Source organism: Eptatretus burgeri, chromosome 9 (genome assembly GCF_056783735.1).
Source record: "Eptatretus burgeri isolate ZD-2024b chromosome 9, Ebu_testis_v1, whole genome shotgun sequence".
Taxonomy (NCBI): Eukaryota; Metazoa; Chordata; class Myxini; order Myxiniformes; family Myxinidae; genus Eptatretus; species Eptatretus burgeri.
In genome coordinates, this window is record NC_140969.1 from 60,630,404 (window position 1) to 60,646,390 (window position 15,987).

General features: G+C 40.4%; 1 protein-coding gene across 4 annotated transcripts in view; it reads left to right on the plus strand.

Moving 5' to 3' along the window:
- The window catches only part of SLC16A4 (solute carrier family 16 member 4), a 168,366-nt gene that overhangs the window by 138,778 nt on the left and 13,601 nt on the right, over positions 1-15,987 (plus strand). For all 4 annotated transcript variants that reach the window (XM_085895296.1, XM_085895298.1, XM_085895299.1 and 1 more), the window contains 4 exons: positions 4,560-4,721; positions 6,513-7,229; positions 10,594-10,805; positions 11,812-11,905. In XM_085895296.1, the coding sequence (XP_085751422.1) occupies positions 4,560-4,721; positions 6,513-7,229; positions 10,594-10,805; positions 11,812-11,905 (1,185 nt within the window). The remainder of the gene's footprint in view (positions 1-4,559; positions 4,722-6,512; positions 7,230-10,593; positions 10,806-11,811; positions 11,906-15,987) is intronic.

The window sequence follows — 15,987 nt, forward strand, 5'->3', positions numbered from 1 at the left end:
GACTGATTTTGATGTACAGTACCATACCCATTACAGAGCGTTGGTGCTGCCAAAACAGTTTATTGGCAATGTTATACTGGGTGGTTTGATATTGCCTTCCCAGCATTGTTTGCCCATGCTCTATCCTTTTTTATATGCTGAGTATCAAGCAAGGAAGCAGCACGTACTATTTTTGAAGTCTTTGATATGACTTGGCCGGGGTATGAACCACGGATCTCCCAGAATCGAAGTGGCTGCTCTGACCATTACACCGCCGAGTCTGGATGTCATAGACATTGTCGTCAAAATATGCACCGAGATTCCATTCCTTCCTTATGCAAGTCAGCTTACTCGCCCTGGTTGAAAAGCTCTCATGTTGCCATTTTGCACGTAGCTTTAGTCAGGTAAAAAATGTTGTAAAAGTACGTGTAGATTTACAATGTTTTTAATTGTTAGATCCTGCTGACTTGGGCTTGTTTGGGCTTCATCTCATGCTTTCACTGGTTTGGGAGGAGGTGAGTGCTGGGGTAAATATTAAGTAAGTGGATGTTCCACTTTGGCAGATGCTTCAAGATCCCAGCAAGGGTGTAGCTGAGGGGTAGGAAACAAGAATTAGAGTGAACCCGGTGTGTGTTGGGGAAGTTTTCTGTTGGTGAGTGGTTTTGTATGGTGTATGCAAGGCTCGGTGGCCAAGGTTGCCTGAACACCGTACAGTGGATCAGCAGGCCACTCTCGCTAGCGTCAGCCTCAGTAAGACTGAACTGAGATCACCACAGGGCAGCAACAGGTGCTATTTGCAGTCAGGATGTGGCCTTATCTTCTGGCAATGGTGGTTATTCAGTGGTGCAGCCACAAGGATATCTGGCTCTGAACCGATTTAACATTGAAAATGTGATGCGAAAATGAATTTGAGAGATGTTGTACCTTTGTTGGGAAGGGTGAGATGTAGTTTGACTGCTTTTACTTTATTTTTTGTTTTTGTTGTTTGTTGGAAAGGTGGGGGGGGGGTTGGGGGTAGAAGGACTGACTGGAGGGAGATGGATAAGATGCATAACAGTGAGAAAAAACCACTCTTTACAGTTCATATTTATTTATTTTAAGGGTTAGAAATCTTTGCAAAAACATTACGTGTTTGTTTACAAAGTACTTCAACATAGCAGTCCTCCATTAGGCCCCAAAAAGTTTGTGCAATTGTAGTAACCTGTGCTTGTTTGTTCATGCTTTATCTGTAAATGCTGGGCATTGAGCAAGGAAGTGGCACATACCATTTTTATACGCCCCATATATATATATATGTGTATATGTATATGTATATGTATATATATGTATGTATATATGTATGTATATATGTATGTATATATGTATGTATATATGTATGTGTATATATGTATGTATATATATATATATATATATATATATATATATATATATATTTATCGGGGCGTATTATGTGATGCGTTGTAAAAGTCCGTCCGTCTGTCTGTCTGTCTGTCCGTCCGTCCATTCCTGTCCGCACTCTAACTCCCAAAGTTTTCAACTTTCACGTTTCATATTTGGAACATGGGAACAGACTGTGGAGACGGTGTGTCGCGACATATGTTCGTCATCTAAAGTGGTTGCCATGGCAACCAGGATGACGTTTTCCATGTAGTAGCACAATTCTGTATATACCTTCTTGTTCTTCATAAATTGACGTGTTTGAATATACAATTGTGTGCGTGCGTCCGTGCATGTGCGCGCGCGTGTGTTTGTGTGTGTCAGAGACTTTTTTGGGTTTATATTGAGCTCACTTGCGCTCTTGTTGGTTTTTGGTATGACTCTGCCGGGGTTGGGTTAAATGTACCAGACTGAGCAGACACCCTAACAATTACTCAATCAATAAAGACCAATTACTGCACCGTAGTCCCAAGAAGAAAGACAGACATGACAAGACACACACACACACACACACACACACACACACACACACACACACACACACACACACACACACACACACACACACACGGATATATTTTGTTCTGGTAAGTACTTACAAAAGCTATTTTATTTGAAGTTATAACCTTAACTTATAAGCAATCAACTGTTTTCACAACTGCCCGTATCATCAGCTGGGCACCGGTTTTCATCGAGGTTTCGATCCTTTCAGCCCAGAACCTCTCCAAATGGCGGATCCACAACCCCGGTCACAGGTCCACGTCGGTAGATTACTCAACATCAATGGACCCACAACCTCAAAGTTGTTTCCAGACAGTCAGTCAACACAGCAATGCAATATCCTTATCCAAACTTATTCAATTATTGGTTTTATTTAAAGTATTACTTCATATGAATAACTTTAACTATACATCACTTTATATGATAATAAATTAAGTGATAAACACTTTATTTGTAGACATGTCCATTACACAGCACCTCCATCTAACCATAAACCCAAAATGTCATTCAAGTATTCAAATTGTCATTAACAGCCAATTTTAACTTGCTGCATTGCGTATCTTGGCAACCACCAAAAATTCTATTCATGCTTATTTATAATGTATTGTATATAATATAATAATTATAATGTATTGTATATTAAAAAAATTAAATTGTATTTTCATCTAAATACCTCCATTATTTAAGACTATGTATATATATATATATATATATATATATATATATATATATATATATATATATATATATATATATATATATATATATATATATATATATATATATATATATATATATATATATATATATATGTTTAATCAAGAAGATTAATTAAAGAATTTACCTCACTAAATAATTAATTCATTATTATTATTTTATCAAATGAATTACAATAGGAATATGTTTACACGAAAACCAACCAAACTTAAATAAAAGGCAATGATGGAGTCTAAAGACATTCTCACAAGACCTGATCAAACAATCGGCTAAATATTCGTGTTTAACATGATGGGAAAAACCTTCTCAGCACGTTCCACAAAATCATCCTTTCCTGAAAAATATTTTGCAAATTTAAGTAGCTGAGATGAAAAGACATTGTAACCCATTTTAATTAGTACATTGCTACCTGGAAAGATGTAGAAGACTACGGAGAAACTAAAATCATCAACCTTTATGATATACACTTGTACGAAAACCATTCTGTCCAACTCGAACCAACACATCCAGAAATGCAGCAATGTACAATCATTACCACTCCTGTTTGTAATCAGGATATCTGGATAAATCTTGTCAACTGAGTCTGGTCCTGATGTGCAAACAATTGATGATTATAGTTTGAAATTGTAAATGTCTTGATCACATGGGAAGACAGATATCTTCATCACCAGGTGGCTGTGTTTTCCTGCTTAAGGTGAAATGTGTTCATACTGCGTATTCTCATTGTGTCTTTGAGTTAAATTTTATGTTTGCTAAGAAATTAAATAACTATTCCTCCTGTTTAGCTCACCTGGAACGTAGTTCCGGGGAGCTTGTGGGATGGCGCGTAGTCCGTCTGGCCGTCTGGCCGTCTGGCCGCAGATACATGCGATGACTTCTCTGAAACTACACATACGATTTTGATGAAACGTTATCACAACATTTATTACCGTGTATGTACCAAATTTTGTTCATGGCATTCAAAAAATAGGGCCCTACGGGGGTTGCCCCCCAAAATAGGTATTTGCTTTCTTCTCATGAACTACCCATGCAATTCTGATGAAACTTGACCACAACCTTCATCACCTGTGATGTACCAAAGTTTGTTTACGGCATTGAAAATAATCGGGGTTTGAGGTGGTATATTGGGGGATAGGGTGGTTCTCCCCCCACCCCCGGAAGAGGTATTTACTTTCTTCTCAGTTACATATTTTGTGGGTCATCCATGCCTACAAGTGGTTCCCTGGTTATCTCATCCATCCGCTACCAGGTGAGCACCCAGGGGTATTGCCCGTGTTTTATTTTTAAAGTGAGACATCAAAAGGGGAAATGGCATGATTCTGCTCAGTTGCCCAACCGTCTGAGTAGTGATTTGAAAACCAGTAGTCTTATGAAGATAACTTTGTGCACTACTTTGTTGTGAGTCTATGCTCAGATGGTTTGATGATCACAGATTTAAGTAGCAGCTTCCTTTCCTTTCAGATGCAGCACATGGCAGCAGGTAACATATTTTTTGTGGCACAGCTGTGCCACTGATGCAGTGCCTCCTGTAGGTTAGGGCAGGGATTTGGAATTTGTTCATGGTGCTGGTGACAGCTTGCCTACTCTTCACGAAGGACACCATGGGATCGCTAACATCCACCAACTAATGCTGGCAGATGGGATGACTAATTTAATGTCCATCTGAAGGACGTCATCTATTGAATTGCTCCTGCCTTCGAAACACCAGGATGGGAGTTTGTAGCTCGGTCAAGATTCAAACCCAGGTTCGACAGCTCAAAAGCAAGTTGACATGTCTCTAGGTTATCCTGCCAGAAATGATGGTACATACACCATTGTAATACCTGAAGAAGGTCCCAAATTACAGTGCTGTATGTTAGAAATCTCACAAATTGGTTCTACTGACATTTTCAACCCTCTGCCTCCCACCCCCAAAACCCATGCAGGTCTTGGCTTTGCTTTCCTGTACCAATCTGCTTCCATCATGATTGCACGATACTTCAAAGCGAAGCTGTCTACAGCTTATGCCATCTCCCGTTCAGGGATGGGCCTCACATTTGCCTTGGCTCCTTTTATCCAACTGTTGATTGAGCAGTATGGGTGGCGTGGTAAGTGATACTGCATCACAATATGTCTCAAATGGTATTTTTGTTTATACTTAGCTGATTTTAATGCCATTGGATCATACAACTTTACCCCGTCTAAAGTTGTCATTGATCAATCTGTTGCCCTCCCTCCTTGGTTGTATTAACAATGCAGACACACCAGACATCTGCTTATTTTACACATTTCTTTGCCTCTTATTATTTGGAATTTATATATAATGTTAGATATTAATTTTATGTTTATTTGTGTGTTGGGGGGGGGGGGGATAACTGCAGTTAATTTGTTTATTTATTTGCACATCTTGAATGTTGCCCCTTTTAAGGTTTATTTTATTATATTTATTAATTTTTACTTATTTCCTCTCTTCTTCCCTTTTAATTCCTTTGCCTTGCCATCACAGCTGATGTAAAATGGTATTTTTTAGATGATGTAAAATATCTGGAAAGTAAATCGACAAATTTCATCAATAATGTAGATGGATGGACACACCACGTTCTATCGTCTATACAAAGTGTCTGTTCTGCTGATGGAGTTCTCAGCCATGGTTAGAATCCTGGATGGATCACCAAGCCGACGAAGCTGTGCCAACACCCTCTGATGCAGGAATTTGACCAGGATGCCTGCAATAGCTCATCTAATCTTCATGAAAGATACAAGGTGGAACTTTAACACCCACCAACTAATGCTGGCAGACGAGACGCCCAGTTTACCGTCCATCTGAGGGACGACACGCACATTGATAAATTTCCCTGCCTGAAAAACACTGGCATGATGGTTTATAGCTGGGCAACGATTCAAACCCAGGCTAGACAACAAGGAGGCGAGTATGTATACCTCTCGGCTATCCTGCCAGCCAATGGATAGGGTAGATGAAGCAAAACTTCACACGCCTTGTACTTAAACAGGTCACCCTTTCGATGCTGCTCTTTTATTTCATTTTACAAAATAGGGTCACAAAAACAAGCCTTGGTTGTTTAGAGGATAAATGTCGGATCAGTTTGCAACTATTTCCCTTGCGCTTCAACTTCGCAGTGATGCACTCTTGCCATGTATGCTGCCTGTAGGCTATCTTTGAAGATGCAATGCAGATTTTCACAGTAACGGCATTCTCCCACACACAAACTAAAATGTTGCATCAGATTATCACAAATATAAAAGTGGTTTATTTATATATGATGAATGGGGGGGGGGGGAACAACCCCCCCCCCGCAAATGTCCAACTAATTAGAATCTATAACAAGCAGTACTCGTACTTTTGGAATGTACGTACTCGTACTCATACAGTACTTTTGATTATCAGAACTAAAGGAATGCTATGTACATGTAAGAAATTACCATATGAGTATCGCTTGAAAAAATAATCGAGAGCAACTTTCCTTTGGCACTTGGTACATCATGGCTGCTCAACATCCTCTTCCAGTGTACACACACACACACACACACACACACACACACACACACACACACACACACACACACACACACACACACACACACACACACACACACACACACACACACACACACACACACACACACACCTCAGCACTCTACTGGATGAAGGTTGCTAATAATGTAGTTAACCTTGAGCAAGGAATTTGGCCAGGTTAAAGGTATACACAATGACCTGTACTATTTAAAAAAGCATACCATGGGAAATTTAACGACCATACGTTAAATGCAAATGTGACTGGGATTAAATCCAGACCATGTAGCTCAAAGGCGAGTGTATTACCGCATTAGCTATTCTGTCACTCAAAGTTATCCTGGCAGTTAACATGATTGTTTTACAGGTTGTCTTCTCATTATCGGTGGCCTCACTCTAAACTTGGTGCCCTCTGGATTGCTTTTGCGACCAATATACCTTCGAGCTGACTTGGAAGATGGGGGAGAGCAATCCATTGATTGCTGTGAGGAGAAGGCTGAAGCAGTGGTGAGCGATAAGGATGGTTTCATGAAGAAGAATGATAAAAAAGGAGTTGTCTTGCACGGAGATGAGGATGAGGATATGGTTGGGGTGGATTCTGAAAAAATGGAATATCTCGAATCCACTTCATCTCTCAGCAATGAATACATCACCTGCTCGTCAGATGCTGCACAAGATAAACATAAGGAATGCAACAGCCGCACAAATCTGGAGCAATCCCTGAAGAAAACCAAAGTTTCTAACATTTGTTCAGATGGTGACGCTGATGTGAACTGTGAGCATGATGAATCGCTATATTTTTCAAAACGAGGTTGTGAAGAGCAACAGAAATTCGAAAGAGAAGATGATAAGGAATTTTGTGAAGTTCTCGGTGTCACTCCCTCAAAGCCTTCCACGAAGGGTCCCGTGGCCACAGAGAAACTTCTTGATCTTACTCTGCTATATAACCCTGTCTTCCACGTGTACACATGGACTGTTGTACTCTGCCAGCTTGCCTACTTCATTCCCTACTTTCATCTGGCAGCATGGGCACAGACCCTTGGCATCAGCCCCAGGAGGACATCTATCATTATTGCTTTGGCTGGTATGTGAAGATATATATATATATATATATATATATATATATATATATATATATATATATATATATATATATATATATATATATATATATATTGTGTGTGTATGTAGTCTTTACTTTTTTTTATTTATTATGTTTTTTTTTCTATTCTTTTTCTTGTTTTCTTTTGCGAACCAGTTTCTCGACACCAGGGTCATGTGGGATGGTTTACCATACTTTTCCCATCAGTAGTTGGGGCAGGAATTGTAATTGTAATCTGTTCATGATGCCTGCGATGGCTCGCCTGCTCTTCGCAAAGACACCATGGAATCTATAATGTCGGTTTAGGGTGGTGGGCTTGGGATCCAAGGATCTTGAGTTCAAATCCCACTCCTCTGTTGAATTAATACCAGGTGGGGTTGACTCTGCCTGTCGTCCTTCTGAGGTCGGCAAAATGAGTGTCAGCTTGCTGGTATCCTGTGTCGGAGTGGCGGCCTGTCCAGGATTGTACCCAATAACTAAGGAGACTGCTTAGGCAGCTGCATCACTCTGCACAGAGTATGGTCCCAATAAATGGATGGATGGATCTAATGCCAGCAGACGGGACACCAGTTTAATGTCTATCTGAGGGACGGAACACACATTGATGAATCAACCTGCCTGTGAAACACGGGGATGGCAATTTATATCTGGGCCGAGATTCAAACACAGGCTAGACAGTTTTGAGGTTAGTGTGTGTAACTTTCCACCATCTTGTCAGCCTGAGTATACTGTCTAAGCCAGCATTTCTCAACCGGGGGCCCGTGGCCCCCAAGGGGGCCATCGGCCTTCGACCGGGGGGCCCTGAGCGGACGCCGAAAAACTGCGATTCAGAATGCAGAAGCTTGTAATGTACAATTAAGGTGACGAGTCTCCGGTCATAGTGTCAAAGTAAAAAGGGTAGATGAGTTTAACCACGATTTTAAAAGAGAAGGCGGAGCCCACAGAGCATTCATAGTAAACCAATGTTTACAAAAACGTTAGAATTTTGTTTTTTTCAAATTTTTTTCTCAGATGTCGAAGGTTCGAAAATGTAATGACAGCTATGTCAAGTTTGGAGTCACGAATGTCAGTTGAGATGGCGTGGACTGCGCGCAATGTCTGCACTGCTCGGTCGTGATGTCAAATGCGTCACTACGTCCTTCCAAACTTTCAAACCATCGCGACAAGATGCATCCCGGAAGGAAGGAAGATAATATCGACACTCTCTCTGCGAAACGATCACGATATGACCGTGAAGCGACACTTCCCAAATTTGGATTCCGGCCAGAAGAAAAACCTGCTCTTCATTCCAGCTACGAAGTGGCATACCGAATTGCGAAGTGCAAGAAGTCGCACACTATTGCTGAGGACATTATCAAGCCATGCAAAGAGAAAATGGTGGACTTGATGATCGGACCAGAGGCGAAAAAGAAGATCCAGCAAGTTTCGTTCTCTAATGACACGATCCGACGACGGATTGATGACATGGCCGCTGATGTGTGCCATCAAGTTTGCTCCGAAATTAAACAAAGCACGCTCCAGGCTAGCCTTTAATTAGACGAGTCTACCGACACCGCCCTGGAGAGCCAGTTGATCACCTTCGCTCACTACGAGAGAAAGGGAAAGATGAAGGAAGAGTTCATGTTCTGCAATACCCTACCAACCACAACGACAGCAGCAGATATCAAAGCTATTGTGGACTCTTTTTTTTTTTTTGAAGCTAATGGACTCGGTTGGCAGAATTTCAAGCACATTTGTACTGATTGTGCCCCAGCGATGGTCAGCATCAGAGGAGGGTTCGTCACGCTTGTGAAGAACGAATGGCCCCATGTGACGTCCTCCCACTGTTCGCAACACCGATACGCTCTTGCGTCAAAGAATCTTCCGCCTCGTTTACTGGAAGTCATGGACGTCGCGGTCAAAGTGATCAACTTCATTTGTGCGAAGGCCAAAAATCATCGGCTCTTCCGATTCCTGGCCAACAAAATTGGAGCGGAACATGTTGGACTTCTGTTCCACACCAAAGTCCATTGGCTATCGAGGGGGAAATGCCTCTCTCGGCTGTATGAACTCCGGGTTGAGGTGTAAATCTTCCTTCGAGACAACAAAAACAACCTCCATGTCCACTTCGACAATGAAGAGTTTGTCATGATGCTCGCCTACCTGGCCGATATATTCGGCCGACTCAACGAAATGAACCAGTCCTTGCAAGGCCGTGATGTGACAGTCAGTGACGTTCAAGACAAGCTTGCCGGACTGTCTGCTAGAACGGAAGTCTGGCAGGCACGAATCAAGGCCGGGTCCACTACCTCGTTTCCTTTCTTGGACGAGCACCTGCAGATGCAGAGGATTGAGCTTCCCGTCGGCATCAAAGATTGCATCACTAGACATCTCGACAATCTCTCCGCTGAGTTCAAATCGTATTTCGACGATGCACCGTTGTATGTTCCGTGGCACAAAGACCCATTTAATGCCAAAATTGAACCTACTGAAGATGAAGCAGAGGAGCTGGCAGAGTTGAAGGTTTCAAAAGCAATGAAGCTGGTCGTCAGTAACAAAGAAGACCACTCCACCTTCTTTTTGTCTGTTCAATATGCATATCCACTACTCAGCAAGAAGGCATCCGTAATACTCATTCAATTCGCCGCAACATATCTTTGCGAATCTGGATTTTCTGACCTTGCGACCATTAAAACAAAGTCCAGAAACCGTCTTGACGTTAGGAATGATATTCGCCTTGCTGTGTCCAAGACGGAGCCGGACATAAGAGGCCTCGTCAGACAAGCCCAACAGCAAGTGTCTCATTGATTGTATTGCTTAGAAAAATGTTTACTTTGATTTATCTCTTAAGACTGAGTAAATAAATTTCATAAAACGAAATCTGCATCTTTTATTGAAGGGCAGGGGACCACGAATATTAAGCGACTCGGTAGGGGGACCATGGGCCATCAAAGGTTGAGAAACGCTGGTCTAAGCTTTCAGGAAACTGTGGTATTCTTTGCCATCAGAAAAAAACTTCTGTCATAACTATAGAAATTGTCTTCACTTCTGTCTGAAACTGTGGTCGTTTGGCAAAGGAGACTCCTGGAAGTTGATTGAATGCGGGTGGTCACCATGTTAGAAATGGGAATGAAACGCGTTGTTGCACAGTCAATGGTGAACAGATTGAAAATGATGTTCAAACGCTGGTTTGGAAAGTTGATAGACATTGAAGTGGGCAATCAAAGGTGACCAATGACTGACATGGTAGAATGCTCGTCAATTTGACCCTGATAAATCTCACTATAAATGCAACTCTGCTTCAAAATGTGCGGTCTTGTATGTACTCTAGACTTTTTTTTTTAATGTCGTTGTGCTTTTACTGCAGGTATTACAGAAACAGTGGCACAGCTCATGTCTGGTTGGTTGGCAGACCAAAACTATACACGTCGGACCCACTACCTCAAGATGTATCTCTTGCTATGTGGTGTCCTGACACTAATTTCACCCCTCGCAACCACTTTCCTTTGGCTTTTGGTCTATGCCATGTGTTTTGCTGTCTTCAGTGGAGGTTACCTGGCTCTGTTGCTCCCAGTTATGGTGAGATGATCCCATTTTCAGCAAGTTTTGTAATTTGATCATTTTCACTGCTTTGCAAGGTTGTCCTCTTGCCAAACAATTGCAACATTGTGTTAAAACTTGGCTCCATCGGTATCGTTTTTCGTTTTTTTTTCGTTATTGATATACCGGTGGGCTCGTATCGGTATTAAAATGAATTGACTATCTTTTTTTTTTTTTTACGCAATGGCCCATTACGTATTCATGTATGACGTACACATCATTGACACTCAGTAATTTTTCAAAGGGTTCCCCCCCCCCAATGATTACAATGGTTATTTTACTTCCAACTTCAACTTGTACTAAAAATGATTTTGTTTTAATGTGAGATCAGTATTTGTAATCTGCACAGGCCAGTGTCGCTATCGCACCGGTATGACTATCGCGGATCGCCGTGTCGATAATCAGCGCAGGCTTTCGAAAGCACACCCAGTTCATATAAATAACCGATTGGCAATTTCTTTTAAAAATTGCTTGTACGGAGCTCGGATGTTGATGGGTAAAAGTTAAAACCTACTGCACTTGCTTCCTGATACGTCGTTCGTTCCACTGGTCCAGGTGTTGCCGAAAAAACGGGGTAGTGAATCAAAGCTTTTAAAATTGTGTACAGTATTTAAAGATTGTACAAATCTTTCTTCGATTTGTTGGTGATATACCGATTTATTTTGATACAGGTTGTTGTTTTTTTCTTCGGTACATCGATATATCGCCGGACCCGGTTTAAAACTGGTCAATAAGCAGATTGATAGCATGCCGAGTCGTTTTCCAGAGTCTCCACATTTACATCAATTTGGTGGAAGATTAACTTTTAAGAAAATAATTTTACTGGGTTTGATTCTTGACTTGCCAAACTGAGCATTAAAGGATTGAATGGATGTGGCTGAAACCATGCTCTCTTTAATTTCCTCTGAGATCATATAAAAAGACCTATGGAGAATGTTTTTAAAATTGACTGCTTTGTTGGACTTTTTATTTTCTTCTCCTCAAGGTGGACATGATGGGTGTACAGAAAGTGAGAAGTGTTTATGGCCTGTCAATGTTCTTTGTTGGACTTGGGTGTCTGACTGGGCCTCCAGCTGCAGGTAAGCACATTGGACACATTTTAATCTTGACATGTGTGAGCGCAATATTGTTGGGTAAGCTGCAGGTGATTTTTGCTTTCCACTTCCAATCTCTTGCTGTTTTTATTTCTTACTTACGAAATCTGGTATATTGATGACTTCCGTCATCTGTTTGTTTGTTTGTGTGTGTGTTTGTTACTTACGAAATCTAAAGATTTCCTAAGTATATTGATGATTTCCGTTTCTGTTTGCTTGTTTGTTTGTTTGTTTGTTTGTTTGTATGTTTGTATTTGTTTGTTTGTTTGTTTGTTTGTAGGCACGATAACTCGAGAACGGAAGAAGCTACGAATGTCAAATTACACCACATGATTCAGGAGGGTGATGGCTCATGCTGATTAGATTTTGGTCAAAATCGGTCAAAGGTCAAGGTCACAGTGCGGTCAAACATCCAAAAAATAACTCGAGAACGGAAGAAGCTACCAATGTCAAATTACACCACGTGATTCAGGAGGGTGGTGGCTAGCGCTGATTAGATTTGGTCAAAATGGGTCAAAGGTCAAGAGGTCACAGTGAGGTCAAACATCAAAAACATTCGATTTTTGATGGTTTGGTACAGAATCATCGTAGAAACTTCTGGTTTACGTCCCTACCTTCTCAAGAGACAGCTTTTATTAGACAAGGTCAGAGGTCAAGTTGCCGATTTCGTAAGTACCAGTCTATGACTGTTTGTATGTTTGTTTGTTTGTTTGTTTGTTTGTAGGCACGATAACTCGAGAACGGAAGAAGCTACCAATGACAAATTACACCACGTGATTCAGGAGGGTGATGGCTGGTGCTGATTAGATTTTGGTCAAAATCAGTCAAAGATCAAGGTCACAGTGAGGTCAAACATTCGATTTTTGATGGTTTGGTACAGAATCATTGTATAAACTTCTGGTTTGCGTCGCTACCTTCTCTAGAGACAGCTTTTATTAGACAACGTCAGAGATCAAGTTGACGATTTCGTAAGTACCAGTCTATGACTGCTTGTTTTTTATTTATTATCTTGCCAAAATGAAGTTTTTGCAAGATATGTTAGTCAGCTTGTATGTTTTTTTTTTTTTGTTTTTTTTAATTTTTTAAATTTTTTTGTTTGTTTGTTTGTCTGTAATCATGTATAAAAAATTCTGCAGAGCACAGTTATCGGAAATTTTTGTAACTTCGCATATCAGAGGCCTATAGAGGTCCCTTTCAGTACACAAAATTTTGAAGGTCAAGGTCAAAGGTCAAGGTCACTTTGGCGCAAATCAGGGGAGTCGATGAAACCCTTATTTTTTGATCGGATCGTCTTCAAACTTCATGGGAATATAGTTCATGGTCTGGCGCTCAGCTGATTAATTTTTGGTGGCGATTGGCCTTGACCTTCATATGTTTTGTTTTTTTTTGGTCTGTAATCACGTATAAATCACTCTGCAGAGCACAGTTATCATTGGAAATTTTTGTAACTTCGCATATCAGAGGCCTATAGAGGTCCCTTTCAGCGCATAAAATTTTGAAGGTCAAGGTCACTTTGTCGCAAATCAGGGGAGTCGACCAAACCCTTATTTTTTGAGTAATTTTGATCGGATCGTCTTCAAACTTCATGGGAATTTCGTTCATGGTCTGGCGCTCAGCTGATTAATTTTTGGTGGTGATTGGCCTTGACCTTCATGGTTAGCGCATCAGGTCAAGCATATTTGACCCCAAGGTCAAATTTTCAAGTTTTAGGAACCATATCGTGTCATACCTCAAATTGAACACCTCAATGAGTGCTTTCTAGCTATGTCAAGCTTGAGACATTATTACGTCATTTGGTGAGGTTATGAGGAAAACGCATATTTTTCATGGTTACTCTAGAACGATTCTCATCAGAATCTCTCGTAGGCAGATATTCCTCAAGGAGTCGCTCCTGGTGGATAGCACCTCTGTTCACCTCAGTGTGACCTTATAGAAGTCACACGTGGTCACCTTTTGGCAAGATACGGGTCACCCTGCGGGTGACCTTGGTTTATTTATTTTTTCTTTTTTCAATCCATGTGAAGCATTATGATGGCAAAAACTCACAAATCGCCATGCCTACTCCCTTTGATTCATCTACATGAACATCCTTATCCATCCATCCATCCCATCCATCCATCCATTGGGACCATACTCTGTGCAGAGCATTGGTGCTGCCAAAGCAGTTTTCTTGGCTATTGGGCACAATCCTGGACGGGTCGCCACTCTAACACAGGATACCAGCAAGCTGGCACTCATTTTGCTGACCTCGGAAGGATGACAGGCAGAGTCAACCCCATCTGGTATTAATTCAACAGCCAAGTGGGATTTGAACTCGGCATCCTAGGATCCCAAGCCCACCACCCTAACAACATCCATAAAGTCCTGCAATTGTATCCTAATGTTTCCTTCAATATCCTGTGATGGCACCTCATTTGTGCAGCTGACGGTTGCAGGGCTCAGCTCCAATTCTTTAAAGTTGAAGAATCTTTCATTTCAGAATAATTCTCGAGCAGCGAGACCATTCCAGCAACAAAACGACACTTGATATCTCTTTCAGATGGAATCCTTTGGGATCCAGAAGTCAGAAGATTTTATAGCTGGCAAATGTCACAACTTGAGAAACTGTCAAATATTGCTTCAGCCTTTTGAAAGTAAGTTTTCAGTCTCCCAATTGCTGATTCTTCCAATTCGGATCCAGAAGGAAATTTTCGTGAAAGTTCCTTTCCTTTCTGACTTTTTTTTTTTTGGTGCCGACTTGTCGTGGTTCTTCACATCTGATTTGCAGACAAACATTATCCTGTGTAGATTATGGCTTTTTATCAATTTCATTTAGATTGAACTCGTATTCTGTAATGTCTTGCACAATCCACTTTTCCTCAGTTCGAGTATGGGGAAAGTTGGGAATTTTTGGCTTTTGATATCCCTTCATCAACACTTTCTATCCTTACTTCTCTTGAACTGTTAAAAATATACAAAACTACACTAGCTATGGCAACAATAAATGTAGAGCTCTGTGAAATTTAGCAACAATTACGTTGAGGATGTTATTTTTGAACTATAAACCAACTGAAATAATGTTCTCCAGGTAAGATAACAGGAATATTTTATTTTGCTGAAATGAAGTTGCATTTGTACTTTTCAATTTGTGAACTGCTCGTATTCACTCAGGTCTTCAACTCTCGTGGTAAACACAGAGCTATCCATATCAACTTGCATGTGTTGAAATGATAAATTCCATTAGAGGAAGTTTAGTTTATTTTTAATAACGCAACTAAAAATTTTCCTGAAAAAGTATGTGCGGAAGGAAGTGTAAAAATGGCAATGCCGGTATTATCAATGTGATCGAGATGATTTTTCAGATGGAAGTTGTTGTTGTTGTTGTTGTAAAATTGAATGAAATGCTTTCAAAAAGTTTATTTTCTTATTTTTTGGGGGTGAGGGGGGGCAGGGAGATGGGGTTATATTTTGCACTTGCACCACTATATAACATAACCAGAGAGTTGGTGTCAAAGCCACCCAATGCTCGCCTGTTTATACATTTATCGTTTTTAAAAGACTAGTCGAATAATAAATTTTTATAAAGCATTGCAGTGAAGTCTGATTCAAATAATTTTAAAGCAATATATGTATTTGTATATTGCAATGAGTAAAAAATAGTGTAGTCGATAAAAACATGAGAAAGGAAATAACTTTAACGTTGATGTGCTACAAAAAAGTTAAGTTCAAAACAGGTCAAAAAAAAAAATTGAAATTATTTTTTTCATTTCAACTTCACAACATCAATAATATACCCCAAAGGAACCTCCATGCCAAATATCAGCATCCTAGTACACATATTAAATGAATGGCAAGCTTCTAAATAACTTGCACCAAAAACTTTAACATTGATGTGCTACAAAAAAGTTAAGTTCAAAACAGGTCAAAAATTTAAAACATTTTAAATTATTTTTTAATTTCAACTACACTACATCAATAATATACCCCAAAGGAACATCCATGCCAAATATCAGCATCATAGTACACATATTAAATGAATGGCAAGCTTCTAAATAACTTGCACCAAAAACTAACATTTTCACGCTCAC